At 35.3% G+C, this 15,254-nt stretch overlaps 1 protein-coding gene across 2 annotated transcripts in view; it reads left to right on the forward strand.

The window, feature by feature from the left end:
- INTS8 (integrator complex subunit 8) overlaps positions 1-15,254 on the forward strand; it is a 66,645-nt gene that overhangs the window by 48,945 nt on the left and 2,446 nt on the right. For both annotated transcript variants that reach the window (XM_019632030.1, XM_019632029.1), the window contains exons 16-26: positions 359-480; positions 3,814-3,998; positions 4,413-4,446; positions 5,090-5,146; positions 5,228-5,289; positions 7,961-8,079; positions 9,417-9,520; positions 10,314-10,364; positions 11,956-12,029; positions 12,111-12,175; positions 12,339-12,382. In XM_019632030.1, the coding sequence (XP_019487575.1) occupies positions 359-480; positions 3,814-3,998; positions 4,413-4,446; positions 5,090-5,146; positions 5,228-5,289; positions 7,961-8,079; positions 9,417-9,520; positions 10,314-10,364; positions 11,956-12,029; positions 12,111-12,175; positions 12,339-12,382 (917 nt within the window). The remainder of the gene's footprint in view (positions 1-358; positions 481-3,813; positions 3,999-4,412; positions 4,447-5,089; positions 5,147-5,227; positions 5,290-7,960; positions 8,080-9,416; positions 9,521-10,313; positions 10,365-11,955; positions 12,030-12,110; positions 12,176-12,338; positions 12,383-15,254) is intronic.

A 15,254-nucleotide genomic window follows, 5' to 3' on the forward strand; every position in this document is an offset into this window, starting at 1 on the left:
AGAGGGCAGTGTCACTGGCCCTCATATGTGGGATCCGAACCGGGGCCCTCTGGCATCCCAAGCGAGTTCTTAACCATCGCGCCACTCGGCCGGCCCCCAAGCCAGTTCTTAACCATGGCGCCACTCTGCCAGCCCTAAGGTATTCTTAAGTAGATACTTTTATTGATTAATAGTGGGGACCATGGTAGCCTATTGTTGGGAAACTTTATACTTTCTAGAGAAAAGTATAAAATGTTAGTATTTTTCTGATATTCATCTGTAACTGTTGTTTTTAATGTTTGAAATCTGAGAAAATTTTGCTTTGTTCTCATTTTAATGTTATGATGGTAATTCCAACTATTTTCTCTTTGCCTTTTAGATATCCCTCTTCGTCAAGTTATTGCTGAGGAGTGTGTTGCTTTTATGTTAAACTGGAAGGAAAATGAATACCTTACACTACAAGTTCCTGCATTTCTGCTTCAGAGCAACCCATATGTAAAGGTAATTTATGTTCAATCTAAATAAAAGAATTATTAGCTTTGCGCAGTGGCAGTATCATAGCCAATGAGGTTTATCCGAGGTGCGATTATTGCTAATTGAAAACTTTTTCCAATATCCCACCATGATGACTTGAAATATAGTCGGAATTGGCAAAAAAACAACAACAAATAAGTAAAAGAATTATTGGGTTGTCAGAAAAGTCATGACATTTTTTTCTGTTTTTTGTTGCAAAAACGCGTCATGACTTTTCCGACAACCCAATATTAGGATGAAGTTATTGTATCTATTTTTTTAGATCTGTGCTACAGTTGGAACCTGTCCATTTTCTATGATTCACTCTAAGATTAGACAAGTGCTTGTTTGTTTGTAGTTAAAAAGTATAGGTTTAAATAATTCAGACACTTGAGTTTGCCCTTTCTAAATATTTTTTTCTAATACCCTATAGTTCATGAGAATGCAAGCACAAATTATGTAGTTAACAGATAAAATTTTGGTACAATCCTAAGCTAGTGAGAGGTGAGTTAGCTTTTCTAGCTATAAATGATAAAACCAAACTCTAGTTTTAAGCTCTGGAATACACAGGTGTGACCTGGTGTGAACTGGTTGAGCTGTCGGGGGTGCACTTCACTTTACGTAACCTTTAGAGCCCATTTATTTTTTTGAGTTCGGTATGCCTGATTCTTACTAGTATACAGGTTTGTTGTCAGTAATTTTACCCATGTGAAAATTCAGTGAATTGATGGTATCTCATTTCTTAATTATATCTTTCCTGTGCAACTGAAAATGCTTTCGGGTGAAGAAAACATCAAAAATAAAGAGAGACTGGAGGTTGTCCCTCAGATAACATTTTCATGTGTTAATATTATGTATACTCTAGACAGTGGGCTTTTCTCCCTTTCTGGTTTGTAGTTAAAAAAAAAACATTTAGTGATGTAACATTTTTTTGTGTACTTTTGGTCCTTCAGATTTCCTTATTTCTTTTTTATTGTTTGCAACACCTTTTGTTATTCTTCATCTGCCCTCATCTCATGTTTAGTACATAGTGCATCCCTTGATTGGATGGTTACCTGGGAACTCTTAAAAGACTGGGTCACTTTTTTGTCTTTGGTTATTTGTTTCTTTCTCCTTATTTCATGTATGTCCTTTTAAAAACGGAGTTCATTTCATTGCAACCCTTTGAAGATTTACTGATTTGTTTTTTCCTCCTTTTTGCCTTCTTTACAGTTGTTCATAAACATTTATCATTATGCTTATATCAGCCTTTGGAATTTTAGACATTGAATGATACCTGTTTTTCTAGTGAAGTTTCTGAGATATGAGTTCCTAATATCTAGAGTACTTGTGTGTTTATTCCTATCAGTGTCCTCTTGGTCTTTAGTAAACGCTCAGATGAGAGAATCATTTTGTTCCAAGACCGTAATTTCTACTTAGAATTGTAGCTTGTTGCTCAGTGTTAGGCAGTACAGCGTCTTTCTTCACATCTCTTAGCTGTGAATTCTGTGGAGCTGCACACCAGGAGAGATGGGTGCATTTTTGAGGGCCTACAGTGTGGAAAGGCACACAGGATATTGTGTTGTAGGTTGCCTAACCTTGGGCTAGGTTATCTCACTGCTTCCTGTAGTCCCCTCTGATCTGGCATCAGAGGAGGAAGGATATGTGGTGACCCTGCTGAGGAGTCCCTGAGGCAGCTCGTGTCATCTGGGGTAAGGTTTTGTGTGTTCCTGTTCCTAGTTGGCCCAGTCCTCCATTGTTAATGTCAAGAAAAAAGGAATCAGAGAAAGAAGTCTACAGTAAGGGATTGTGTTTTGAAAATAATACAATTTGGAGCAGTTAATAAACTTTGAATTTGGTGTGTAGGAGAAAATCTGGAAGGATATCAATAATTATTCTCTCTGGATAGTGGAATATTAGCTGATTTTAATTTTATTTTCCATTCTGTTACATATTTTTTTCTTTATTTGAATATCCATTATATAATCACAAAAAAGAAAGGAAAGAATCCTAAGATGTGACTTAAAATATGTCCTTTTGAAATAATACAGATCTGCCCAGTCTCCCCTTTGGATTGGGATGGGAAGCAGTGTAGTGTATTGGAAAGTACACAGGATGTATGGGCACCTGGATTGTAAAAGACTAGCTAGGAGGAGGACGAGGGGCTGGTGGTAATAGTAGGGGATAAAGACCCAAGTATTTAATATGGCCTGTATGACCTTTTAAAGTGTGAGAGCTTCTCCTCTCCCAGTTTCCTCTCCCCTGCTCCTTGTCATGCCAGCTTTGTGCTGGCACTGCCAGAGTACTCACAGGTCCCTATACACACCATGCTGTCCCATGTTTCTGCACTCATGCACTTGCTGTTTGTTGACTTAGCAGCGGTTCTCAACCTGTGGGTCGCGACCCCTTTGGGGGTCAAACGACACTTTCACAGGGGTTGCCTAAGACCATCGGAAAACAAAAAGATATTTACGATTCATAACAGTAGCAAAATTACAGTTATAGAGTAGCAACGAAAATAATTTTATGGTAGGGAGTCACCACAACATGAGGAACTGTATGTATTAAGGGGTCGCGGCATTAGGAAGGTTGAGAACCGCTGTCTTAGGGGGATGCCCTTCCCACTTTTGCCTGTTTGTGTGGTTTCTTTGGAGCTTTCCCTGCAACGAGTAAATCACTTTCTTGTTACCTTTGTGCTCTTGTACTGGTCCTGCTACTGTGGTACTGTGGATGTATTTTGTTGTGCTTATACTGTATAATAAATTATTTGTTCACCTGTCTTCCCTCTAAAACAGTGAGCTTCTTGAAAACAGTTAATTTTTGCATTCTCAATGCTTTACTAGATGCTCAGGAATGTTTGTGAATTCAATTGACTTGGGGCCTAAGACCTGAAAATTCTCATTTTTAATTAAACACTATGTTGATATCTCTGGGCTTTTACCACAGTTAACATTATGGTGTATACATTCCATGACACTTTTTTTTTTTTAAAGCAGAATCATGTTATGTATAATTGACAACTTGAATTTTTTTTCCACTTAATAACTCACATACCTTTTTATGTTGTCTCAATTTGTTCTCATTAGACTATAATTGTTTAGAAAGAATGAGGTTTATAATTTGGTAAAACCAGAGAATTCTCTTCCCGGATCAGATTCAAATATGTCAGTAGGCAATGAGCTCTAAATTCCTCAGTTGTTGAAGGCACAGCATAAAATAACTGTGCTTGGTATACTTGGGCAGTTATCCATCTTTCTTTAAGTATGCCTTAATAATAGAATCAACATATATGACATTACAGATCATCTCTTATGTATTTTCTGCTTGTTTTTCATATTATAGCTTGGACAGCTTTTGGCAGCTACAATCAAAGAACTTCCAGGCCCTAAAGAAAGTAGACGGACTGCTAAAGATCTTTGGGAAGTTGTTGTTCAGATCTGTAGTGTGTCCAGTCAGCACAAACGAGGAAATGATGGCAGAGTTAGTTTGATAAAGCAGAGGGAATCTACATTAGGTATAATGTATCGGTATGTTTCGATCAGTTTATTTTTTGTCATTTATTATTTATACTATTTGTACTATTTCAGGAACATCTACCATTATTCTTATATATCATAAAGATGTACGATATAAGATTTCCTCTGGTGCTGATATCTGACGGTTTTGTCTGACATGACCACTTTTGGAAATACCTTCTGTTTGTTTATGTTACGAGACTGTTAATCATATAATTAATGTATATGGTTGGATAGTACTGAAGATGTCACATGTGATTAAAACAGGGAAGAAATTTTATTACATTAGCATGACAATAGATTATACTCTTTCATATATTCAGAACTGGTTAGGAATAAACCTACACCTATAATTCACATTCTTGATTTTATTTTTAATTTCTGATATTAAATGTATGTACAAAAATTTGTGTTCTTTTTTTATAGGAGTGAACTGCTCTCTTTTATCAAAAAATTACGGGTATGTTTTATTAAAAGTTGATCTAATTAATTGCTATTGCTGATTTTTGTAGAATAATATAACTAAAAAATATTGAATGCTTAAATGATGATTATTCAGGTGATCTATTGATGTGATTTAGTGTTGAGGATGGGATAGTCTGAAGGGAGAAGTTTACTTTGCGTTTACCTATGTTTTACTGAATAGAACAGGTGTTTTTTAAATTGTAAAGAAGTCTTCATAATAGGGCTAGGTGTGTGAAGTCTAACTTTAATTTTGTTCGATAGGATTAATGTCATGTTTATTTACTGAACATGACCCACATTCCATCCCTTATAATTTTAAGGAATAAAAAATCAATTTTTTTGAGGTAACTGGAAGTACTAGTTGGAAAGAGATCTATTTACTCATTTTCGAAAGTTATGTAAGGATTTAAGCATTATAAACCAGACACCTAACTATGATAACTTTTGTGTAAATTGTGTGCTGTGATTTCTTTCATGAGATTAGAAATAAAGTTGATCTTCAGTGTGCTCTAAAGTAGATGTAAATTTCGAAAGGGTAATAATCTTTTGAAAGAAAATAACTTGGTATCCCTGAGGTTGATGGAAGAAATATTAAAATATATATAATATTTCAGGAGTCTGTGTTTTCTTTCCCACAGGAACCATTGGTTTTGACTATTATTTTATCACTCTTTGTGAAACTTCACAATGTTCGGGTCAGTATCTCATAACTTCATTAAAAAAAAATCTTTGAAAGAAATGTCCTTTGAAATCACACTTCTTTTTTTTTTTTGAAGGAGGACATTGTGAATGATATTACAGCTGAACACATTTCTATTTGGCCATCCTCCATCCCTAAGTAAGAAGTATTATAGCTTACATTTTATTAAATTATTATGTATTTAGAACCATTGTGAATGATATAACCTTGAATAATTTGATTAAAAGGCTACAATCTAATAAGATTCTATAGCTAATTTTGTGTTTCCCTGTTACAGTAGTTCTCTTCCTAAAAATTGTGGATAAGGCATAACTCTTAAGAGCTAAGGTTTATCAGCCTTAGTAGAACAGAAGATCTCTTAAGTAGTCCTGATTACATGTTACAGGGTAGAATGAGAAAATCAAGACTAACGAAAGAATGACTTTCTGTCAAGTTTTCCAGCATCTTATCTCTTTTGCAAACATCTATTTGAAAATGATTTTTTATAATTCTTTCTAGGTCTAACACTGATAATCAGAGGCTCCCAACCCCTTTTAGTTGCCTTTAATTAAGGTCTTTAATTACTTTGAGAAATCTTTCCCCTTGCTTTTATCATTTGAGAATCACAATAAGATGATGGGGGAATTTTTCTAGGGAAGAAGAAAGTGTTCTTTCTCTGGAAGAAGAAACCTTTTACATTTTCCTCTTGCCACACATAGCACTGATACTTCTCCTTCAGGAGAACCCATGTCCATTTGTTTCCTCACAGAAGTGACTTTTCCTTCCCTCCCTTCCCCTCAGTTGTCTTACTTTGTGCCTGAAGGGCAGGTCCTAGGCCTTACTTTATTGCTTTTAGTGGCATCTTGGAAGAAGAAAAGATTTCAGTAGGTAGGGAGCAGGCAATAGAATGAGAGTAATTTGCTTCCATCTCAGTCTTCGAGATTAGAAGCAGTTCTGTATTTCACATAGGGATTGAAGGGTCAAAACTGTGTGAGTGACCCTTCCCTCCACCTCCTGAGGCTTGCTTCCCAAAGGAACGCCATGCTTCGTGAAGCACATGTGCACACCCCACAGCTTTCTGACTGCAGATTTTTATTTAAAATTATACTATTAGATATCAATCCAAGAATCAGGTTGAGATCATTATGCCCTTTTAATGGATGGTTGTAACACCTCTTTGGTGTTACTTTGGCCTAATTTTAGACTGTAAACTAATGATTGATTTTTAGTGTGTGCTGATTAAAATGAACAAAAAGAATGGTTTACCATAGAGGCTCTGAGCCACACTCCTAGGGTTCAAGTCCCAGCCCCTCCACTTATCAGGTATACAAGCTTGGGTAGGTTGCTTTCTGTGCCAGTTTCCTCATCTGTAAAATGGGTATATGAATAGCACCTTCTTCAGAATTGTGAGGATTAAGCAAGATAATATGTTTTCTAAACTAAATTTTTGGAATAAGGACTGGCACATAGTAGGCTTAACTATTATGTTCATGATAAAATTACTTGAATGTAAATTGACCCAGAAAAAATAAAATATGACTAAACATTTGACCAGAAAAAAGAATTTTCTTGGGCAAGTCTTTATTGACTCCAAGAATAGTTTGAGAATAGCATGGGTTAAGTATTACTATTTTAAAATTGATATGTAGATAGAATTCTTAGACTTGTTAACGTTTTTTAAATTTCTATAAAATCATAAACCAGATTAACTCATTTAGTTGTAAATAAATAATTGGGTATTTGCTAATAATACCATAATTCCTTTCCCACTATACTGGGAACAGTGATATTTGGTACAGTCTAACCCCTCACCACAAACAGAGGTATTTTGTCCAAGTTCATCTTGTAAATGATAGAGCCAGGACTTGAACCTCATGTGTCTCTCAATCCAGAGCCTTTGTTCTCTACCATTGTGCCTTACTGCTCCAGGGAATAGAAGTCATCAGGCTGTGTTTCTTGGGTGCTGGCCTGGCTTTTATCCTCCATTTCATCTTCTAATTCTGTATCTCAAGACTTCCAGGTTTAACCAGGCTCAGAGCAACTGGCCTGATATTCCCTACCCTTTTTTTGATTCCCTTACTGCTACTAAATGCACTGAAGGGGTACACATGCCACATCTAGCTCCTAATCCTATGGTGGCCAGTGAAACTAATTCAGAGGAGCCAGTCACTCTTACAAGAAGCCATAGGGTGGATTTAAGGCCATATAGCAGTACTGTTAGTGTTTGAGCCCTTGTTTTTTGTGGCTTCCAGATAATATAACTTAAAAATCATTTGGGGAAATTTTATGTGTGTCTCTTTAATTTTGTTTCCTGTAAATTGTGCATAAAAAGCAGAGATAGGGGTTTACCTACCACTTTTATATACTTTATACTGTAAAATATTTAAAGATACTTTTTTAGAGTGGTTTAGTCAACTTTCTTTGGCATTTTGGGGAAAAAAAAGAAACAAAAATCCGATTGTTTTCAACCCCTTGTAAAAAGTTAGCTTATCACACTTTCTCAGATGTAGTGTTTTGTTTTGTTTTGTTTTGTTAGCTGAGCCATCCTGCCACCTGTTGGCAGCTCAAGCGGCTGCTCAGCTCGGGCCAGGACTCGAATCGCTGTTGCTCAGAGCTCCAACTCTTGAGCAAGCTCTTAACCAACTGAGCCACTCAGCCGGCCCTCTCAGATGTAGTTTTGATAGTTTTTATATATTGACTCCTAGTAAGAGTTAGCATTATATTTATGGTCACCTACATTTTGGCTGTGTTTTTTTGTTTTTAATAAATATGTGTATGAAATTTGAAGTTCTCTTAAAATAGAGATTAATTTTCATTGTCTTTTCTTTAGCCTCCAGTCAGTTGACTTTGAAGCTGTGGCAATCACAGTAAAAGAGCTAGTTCGGTACGCCCTCAGTATAAATCCAAACAATCATTCCTGGTTAATTATTCAGGCAGACATTTATTTTGGTAAGTGAGATGTATGGTTGCTTTGTGTTTTGCTCTTGTAACATTTTTAGAAGTGAAAATAAATATATTACACATTTTATTACAGTACTTTATTAAACTTAAGTCTTGTTTTTGACATTATCTAACTCTTCTTCCTAGATAAAATTAAGAGTAAAACTAATTGTTACATGTATGCATTTTTCTGGGTCGAGCCTTTGGTTCAGATGCTTTTAATTTTATGTTGTGTACCTTTTTCTGTTTTTATACAATAGTGAATGTTCATTTAGTAAGTTGGTAAAACATTCTTAAGGACAGTTAAAGTTTAGCTTGCAGAATTGCTATTTAAAGATTCTAAAATCTGTCCAGGCACTCTTTTTTTTTTTTAAAAAAAAGATTTTTATTAAAATATAGCTAACATACAATATTATATTAGTTTCAGGTATACACAGTAGTTATTTAACATTTATATACCCAAAGAAGTGGTCACCATAAATCCAGCAACCATCTGACACCATACTGTGCTATCACAATATCACAATATTATTGATTGTATTCCCTATGCTGTACATTACATCCCCATATGTCCAGGCACTCTTAATAATTATTTGCATTCCTGGAAATACACTGATACTCTCCCCCCTATTTTATGTGATGATTTCCAACTTGATAAGAATATTTCTGTTACTATACAGATCAAATAAATTTTTTGACCAGTATCATTTCCTGATCAGTTTTTAAGGAGTTAATTTTTTAAAAGAGAAAGTTCAAAATAAGAGTTGAGAGAATGGTATAATGAACCCACCTGTATCTGCCACCCAGCTTTAACAGTAATTAACTCACGGCCAGTCTCATTTCATCTGTACCCTCACCTACATTATCCCGTTGTCTCTCAGATTATTTTTGAAGCAGATAGTTGCCAGTTTTAATGCTCATTTTTGCCTGACCCCCAAAAGGATTTATTATTAAGACCTTAATATCTATATTCAGAATAGATTTACTGATTATAAACTGCCTCAGAAAATTAAGATCTGTTTCTAGTGTGAACATTTGGGAAATATCTCCAAATATTAAATTCTGTACTAGTAAGTTTGACAAGAAATCTGAGCTAAATTTTGTGTAATCAGTTTTTGAAGGCAAAGAATGTGTTAGATTGCTTCTTCATAGTGGTTAAAAAAATAAAGGCAATTTTTTTTTTCAGTGTTGTCATGGATAAGTGTTATCCCTAGGTCTGTGATTTGAATCTGTGTTTGTCAACTCAAGAATACCTAACTCTTCACAAAAGATGTCCTATCTTTTTTTTTTTTTTTAACTGATAGATCTAATGATAGGTAATTCTTTATTTCTGTTTTCTACTCCAGCAACAAATCAGTATTCGGCAGCTCTTCACTATTACCTCCAGGCTGGAGCTGTGTGTTCTGATTTCTTTAATAAGGCTGTACCCCCTGATGTTTATACAGACCAGGTAAGTTGTTTTTGTTGGCTTTTTTTCTTATTGTCTACCTTTAAATGTTCTTCCTTAGTCACTTTTGGGTGAGAGTGTTCATTTCTGTTTGTGATGGTAACTCTTAAACTGATTGCTGGAAACCAGATCGTTCTCCATATTTTCAATGCCCATAGTCATTGCTGCTTTTCCCAAACACCTGAAACTCAACATGTCGAAAACTAATTTCAGCCCCTTGCTTTACCAGTCTTCCCTTCTGGTGACCTTTCCTCCGCCCTGCAGGAAAACCCATCACAATACCAAACACCTTTTGAGTTGACTAAGCCCAAATCCTGGATGCCATCCTTTTTTCTTGACTGACCCTCCCATCAACATTCCAATCAGCCCTCAAGGCATACTGATTCTACCTCCTAAATCTTGAATTTTGTCCATTTTCTGTCGATATACATTGTTCTTTCCTCTGGTTTAGTCCACCAGTATCATACTCTAAAAGAAATGGCATTTTTTTAGTACTTTACTAAATGGCTTTTGAAATAAGATTTTAAATTTTTTAGTAATTATTTTTTAAATTAATAAATTATATTTATTGTTTAAAAAACAAATATATATTCTACTGTGGTTGGGAGGAGTTTTCTAAAAATACACCACTTCTACACATGCACAACCTTCCCCACTGTTGACATCTCATATCCAAATGTACATTTGCTCCAGTTAATGTTAATTAGTTTTTTAAGTAATTTATTAGTTTTTTTAATTCGTTTTTAAATAGTTTTTTAAATAATTATTTTGAAAATAATCGGAATTTTTTTTGTAGGTAATAAAAAGAATGATAAAGTGCTGTTCTTTGTTGAATTGCCACACACAGGTTAGTTTATCATATTATGATGTTGGTATATTTTCACATGTATTAGAGTTTATAATAAATATAAAGTATTGGACTGGGAAGTAGCTTTTATTTTCCTTACAATTGCTTAAGTTTATGGTATTTAGAATTTGGCATATTGTTTTTTTAGTAGTTTATAGAATTTTAATTAAAATAAAAGTGTGAATTAGAAAACATTGGTCTTTGAACCTTCCAAATGGAAAAGAAGCATGCTTAAGTATGTTTTCTTATGTATAAGAGTAGATATGTACACTAGTTATTAGGGAAAATCAACACCACAGTGAGATACCACTTCACATTCACTAGGATGGCTATAATTCAAAGATAGACATTAACAGGCGTTGGTGAAGAGGTGAAGAAATTGGAACCCTCATATGCTGGTAGGAATATAAAATGGGGCAACCATTTTGGAAAAGTTTGGCACTTCCTCAAAAAGTTAAAAATAGAATTACCATATGACCTAGCAATTCTGCTTCTAGATGTATAACCAAGATGATAGAAAACATATATCCATGAAAAATTTGTACATGAATGTTCACAGCAGCATTATTCATAATAGCCAAAAAGTAGAAACAACCAGATATTCATCAGCTGATGAATGGATAAACAAAATTTGGTATGTACATACAATGAAACATTATTCAGCCATCAAAAGCAATGAAGTACTGATGCATGCTATGACAGGGATGAATCTTGCAATGTTGAGTGAAAAAAGCCAGATACAAGAGGCATTATTATATGATTCCATCCATATGAAATGTCCAGCATAGGCAAATCTATAGAATCAGAATGTAGGTTAGTGGTTGCCAGAGACTTGGGGGAGGAGAGTGACTGTCAGTGGATATGAAGTTTTTGTGGAGGGAGTGCATGGTGGAGAGTAATGAAAATACATTGGAATTTGATAGTCATGATTGTACAACTTTGCGAATATACTAAAAACCACTGAATTGTGCACTCTAAAAGGGTGAATTTTATGGTATGTGAATTACATAAAAAATGAAAAATATTTTAAGAAGACAACATTATAATCTACATACTTGATCGAATGGAATCTGTTTTCTATGTTAAGCAGACTGGCAACCTAAATTTTGCCAAAATGAACTTCTGTATTTGCCAGCTGTGAAAGGTTTAATCACATGTTCTGTATGTCCTTGAATGTCATGACACTTGTTTGGCACTTTCCATTCCCTTCAGTTTTTCTGAACTGGCTTTTTGCCAACTAAAGCTCTAGAAACTTAGGACTTAGATCACCAATAAAGAAAATATTGGGCAGACAGACACTTGTGTAAAGATTTTTGTAATTAAAATTGAACAGAGTCCGCCAATACAAACTGATTCATTCAGTGTGATCTGCAAAGTCACTTAAATGATATAGTTTTGATATAAGAAGCATTGAACACCCCCCCCCCAAAAAAAAAAAAAAAAAAACGACAGCAACTTGTCTGTTCCCCTTCCCCCAACTCCCCAGCACTGTTCCCATCCCCCCCCCCCCCCAAAAAAAAAAAAAAACTAACCAGGAGAGTCATTGTTGACACTAGTTATATGAAACCATTTTCAAATTTTGTTTATGTAGGTGGCAATTTTATGTCAGTTCCTCAGAGAAATTGATTACAAAACAGCCTTTAAATCGCTGCAAGAACAAAACAGGTATGAATGATTTTTAAAATAAAATGAAGTTGAAATTTTTCTGCTTAAGAAAGAGGAAGTAACTGAATTCTGTTTTTTCAGTCATGATGCTATGGACTCCTACTATGACTACATATGGGATGTTACCATTTTGGAATACTTGACTTGTATCCTTTCATCAACATATGTGATATTAGGATAGTTTATTTCTATAAATTAAAGAAGTATTTAATATTGTGTATTTTCTAAAAGAAACCTGAGAAACAGAGTTGAGATTCTATTGTGGTTTCTAATAGTATCAGATTTATTATTCTTAACTGATTCATTTAGATCTTCATCATAAAAGAGGAGAAACAGATAAAAGACAAATTGCAGTAAGTAACTTGATGCCTTTCTTCAGTGATGTACTTAATTTTCCTAATATTGAACCATTGTTAAGATTTGAACCAACAATAAGATTTGTGTTCCTAGTTACTGCCAAAGTTTGGCTATCAGTGTTTACTTTTTAAAGGATCCTATTTTGATAATACAGCTTTTACATCTAGTTTATTTCATATTAAAATGTTAGATTGTGTCATCTCTCTGCTCCAGACCTTTAAATGGTTTCCCACCTCACACAACACCAAAGTCCATACAATGGCCACATATGACCTGACTTGTAGCTGCCTATCCAACTCCCCCTTCCTAACTTCTGCTACACGAATACCCCTACTGTTCTTGGAACATGCCAAGAACATTCACCACCTTGAAGGGCTTTTGAAATTTTCTTTTCCAGGAACATTCTTTAACTTCTCTCAGGTCTATCCTCAAATGTTACCTTCTTAGTAATCATCCTTTCCTAACCATCTTATAAAATTGCAGTTGTCTTTCCTCCCTTTCCCCCTAGTACTCTTATTCTCATTTCCCTATAAAAATTTTTCTCCATACGTACATCTGACATACTATCTATTTATTTTTTGGCTATTTCCCCATGAGGGTAGAGACTTGGTTTTTTCATTGCTAATACTTAGAATGGTGTTGGCAAGTAATAGATGCTCGATAGTTACAGAATAGATTATTTATTGAAATTTGACTTATAAGCCAAAACATTATAAATGTTATGGCCGTTTTTATTTGCCTAACATTTGCTGCATCAGTATCACCATAGATACTTTCTCTTCACTCATATTTATAAAAGTATATGCTGTCTATTAAGTGTCTTTTAAAGCTTTGTACTCAGACCAAATTGTATAGCCGTTAGAGGATAATAGCATCTTAAAAACAAAACAATAGAAAGGAGTAAGAACATGAAGCCAGATCCACTTGGAGGCTCCTTATTCTCCTATATTTCCAATTTATCCAGAGCTGGACGGCAATACTGAAGCTTTCCCAGTTCCCTGATACTATTTCCAAACCATCTCTACTTGTATCATTTTTTTAGCCCTTTCTCCTACAAAGCTTATACCTACCTCTTTACTCCCTTACTTAAGCAACCTCCTGGTTATTCCTCTACATGCATCAAAAGATCTGTGGTTCATGTATTCAGCACCGCTAGCTTTACAAGTCCATTGTCATCTTTACTCTGCATCAGCACCCCCACCTGTATGTTACTGTCAGTCAGAATTGTCCTGCTAAGAATTATCTGTCTCTTACTTCTGGCTTTCATGTTCCTTGTGATCAGTGTGATATTCAAGTTCATGGCCAATGTTTTCCTAGTCTGTCAGTCTCTTCCCAGCTTCCCTTCCTCCCCTACTCACCAAGAGTACATCAAATACCAGTCTGTGCACCTCAGAGATCTGATACCGTTGGTCTGAGATGAGGCCCTGAAATCTAATTTTTAAGTTTCTTAGGTAGGTCTGATAACAGACCAGATTTGGGAACCCCAGCTACTATTTGATTGACTGTCAGAACTACTGTTTGATCAATATTTTCAGTATCTTTGCGTTTTTGTCCTTCACCTCACCTGGAAAACTCCTGTGAGTCAGTTCAAAAATGTTTTCTTTTCTGAGGCAGTGAGTCCTGTTGGGAAAAGGCCTACAACTATATATACTGGTGCCACCACCAAACTATGGTCTCCAACTATAGCTAGCCCCTCATCTCTTTTGTTTTACCTACCAGTAGGTAAAACATTCTTTTCAGGGGCTATTTTAGACTTTCCTCCTGTTAAGCCCGTCCCATTTTAAGCTTTCCCATTTCCATTTTCAGTAACTTCCTTGCCTGTGTTTGGAATAGACCAGAAAAAAGACCAGCTCCTGTCCTCATAGAAGTTAGTCTTGGGAATTGTTGCCCTGGAAGTGCCAGCTTCAAATTCCTGTTTCAAGTCCTGCTTTCTGCCTTTAAAATAACCCTCAATTTTACTCATCATTAAGGCTACTCTTTTAGTCAGTAAAAAGTTATGCTTCTCCTTGAGGAAAGCAAGTTCTTAGCTTTTGATTGTCCTTTCAGTGACCTTTTAATTAGTTATCTCATCTCCTATAATGTCAGCTTCTCCTATAGCCTATTAACTTTTTCATCCTTAATTAAAACTTTCCTTGGCTGTGCCTCCACTTCCTTCATCCCTTTTCTGCTTAGTGTTTTGAAGCTCTTCAACCAAGTGCAATTTGACTTCTCCCATCACCACTCTTAACTTTTTTTCCCTGGGTCACCAAATGCCAAAGCCATTGGATACTTTTTAATCCGTTTCCTTCCTTCTTGAAATTTTTTATTCCTTTGGCTTCCCCAATATTTTTATTCTTTTTCCTGACTGTTCTGCCTTTTCTTTTTTGTGGGTATCTCCCTCTGTCTACCCCTTAAACTTGGTTTTCCCAAGTCCTTGGGTTATTTTCTGATTGCCCTACACTCTCCCCAGGTAATCTCATTTACTCATGGTTTTGACTACTACCCATGTAGGATGTATCATTTCTCTCAAATATCTAGCTCCTATTCGAACTTCTGTCTTATACTTTGGACTTTTATAGCCAGTCGTCTTCAGGATATTTTCCTTGGAATAACTTAGTTATACGCCACTCCCAGGTTTTTCCACATGTATCCTTCATACTAAAATAGCATCATTTAGCAATTCTTCCTATTTCCTAAGTGATCATTTCTGAATAGTCTTATCTCCCTTCAAGCTAGGTATCAGAATAGTCTGTTAAAGTTCTCATTTTTTAAAAAAAAATCTAGAGTTAGATTACCTTTTAATCCAAAGGTAATTCTAAGGTCCTAAAATATGCTGTTATGAAACACTGTGTGGAAGAATACTATGGATTTTTAGTAGGCTGAGATACT

The sequence above is a fragment of the Hipposideros armiger genome, unplaced genomic scaffold, assembly GCF_001890085.2.
Source record: "Hipposideros armiger isolate ML-2016 unplaced genomic scaffold, ASM189008v1 scaffold_1069, whole genome shotgun sequence".
Classification (NCBI taxonomy): domain Eukaryota; kingdom Metazoa; phylum Chordata; class Mammalia; order Chiroptera; family Hipposideridae; genus Hipposideros; species Hipposideros armiger.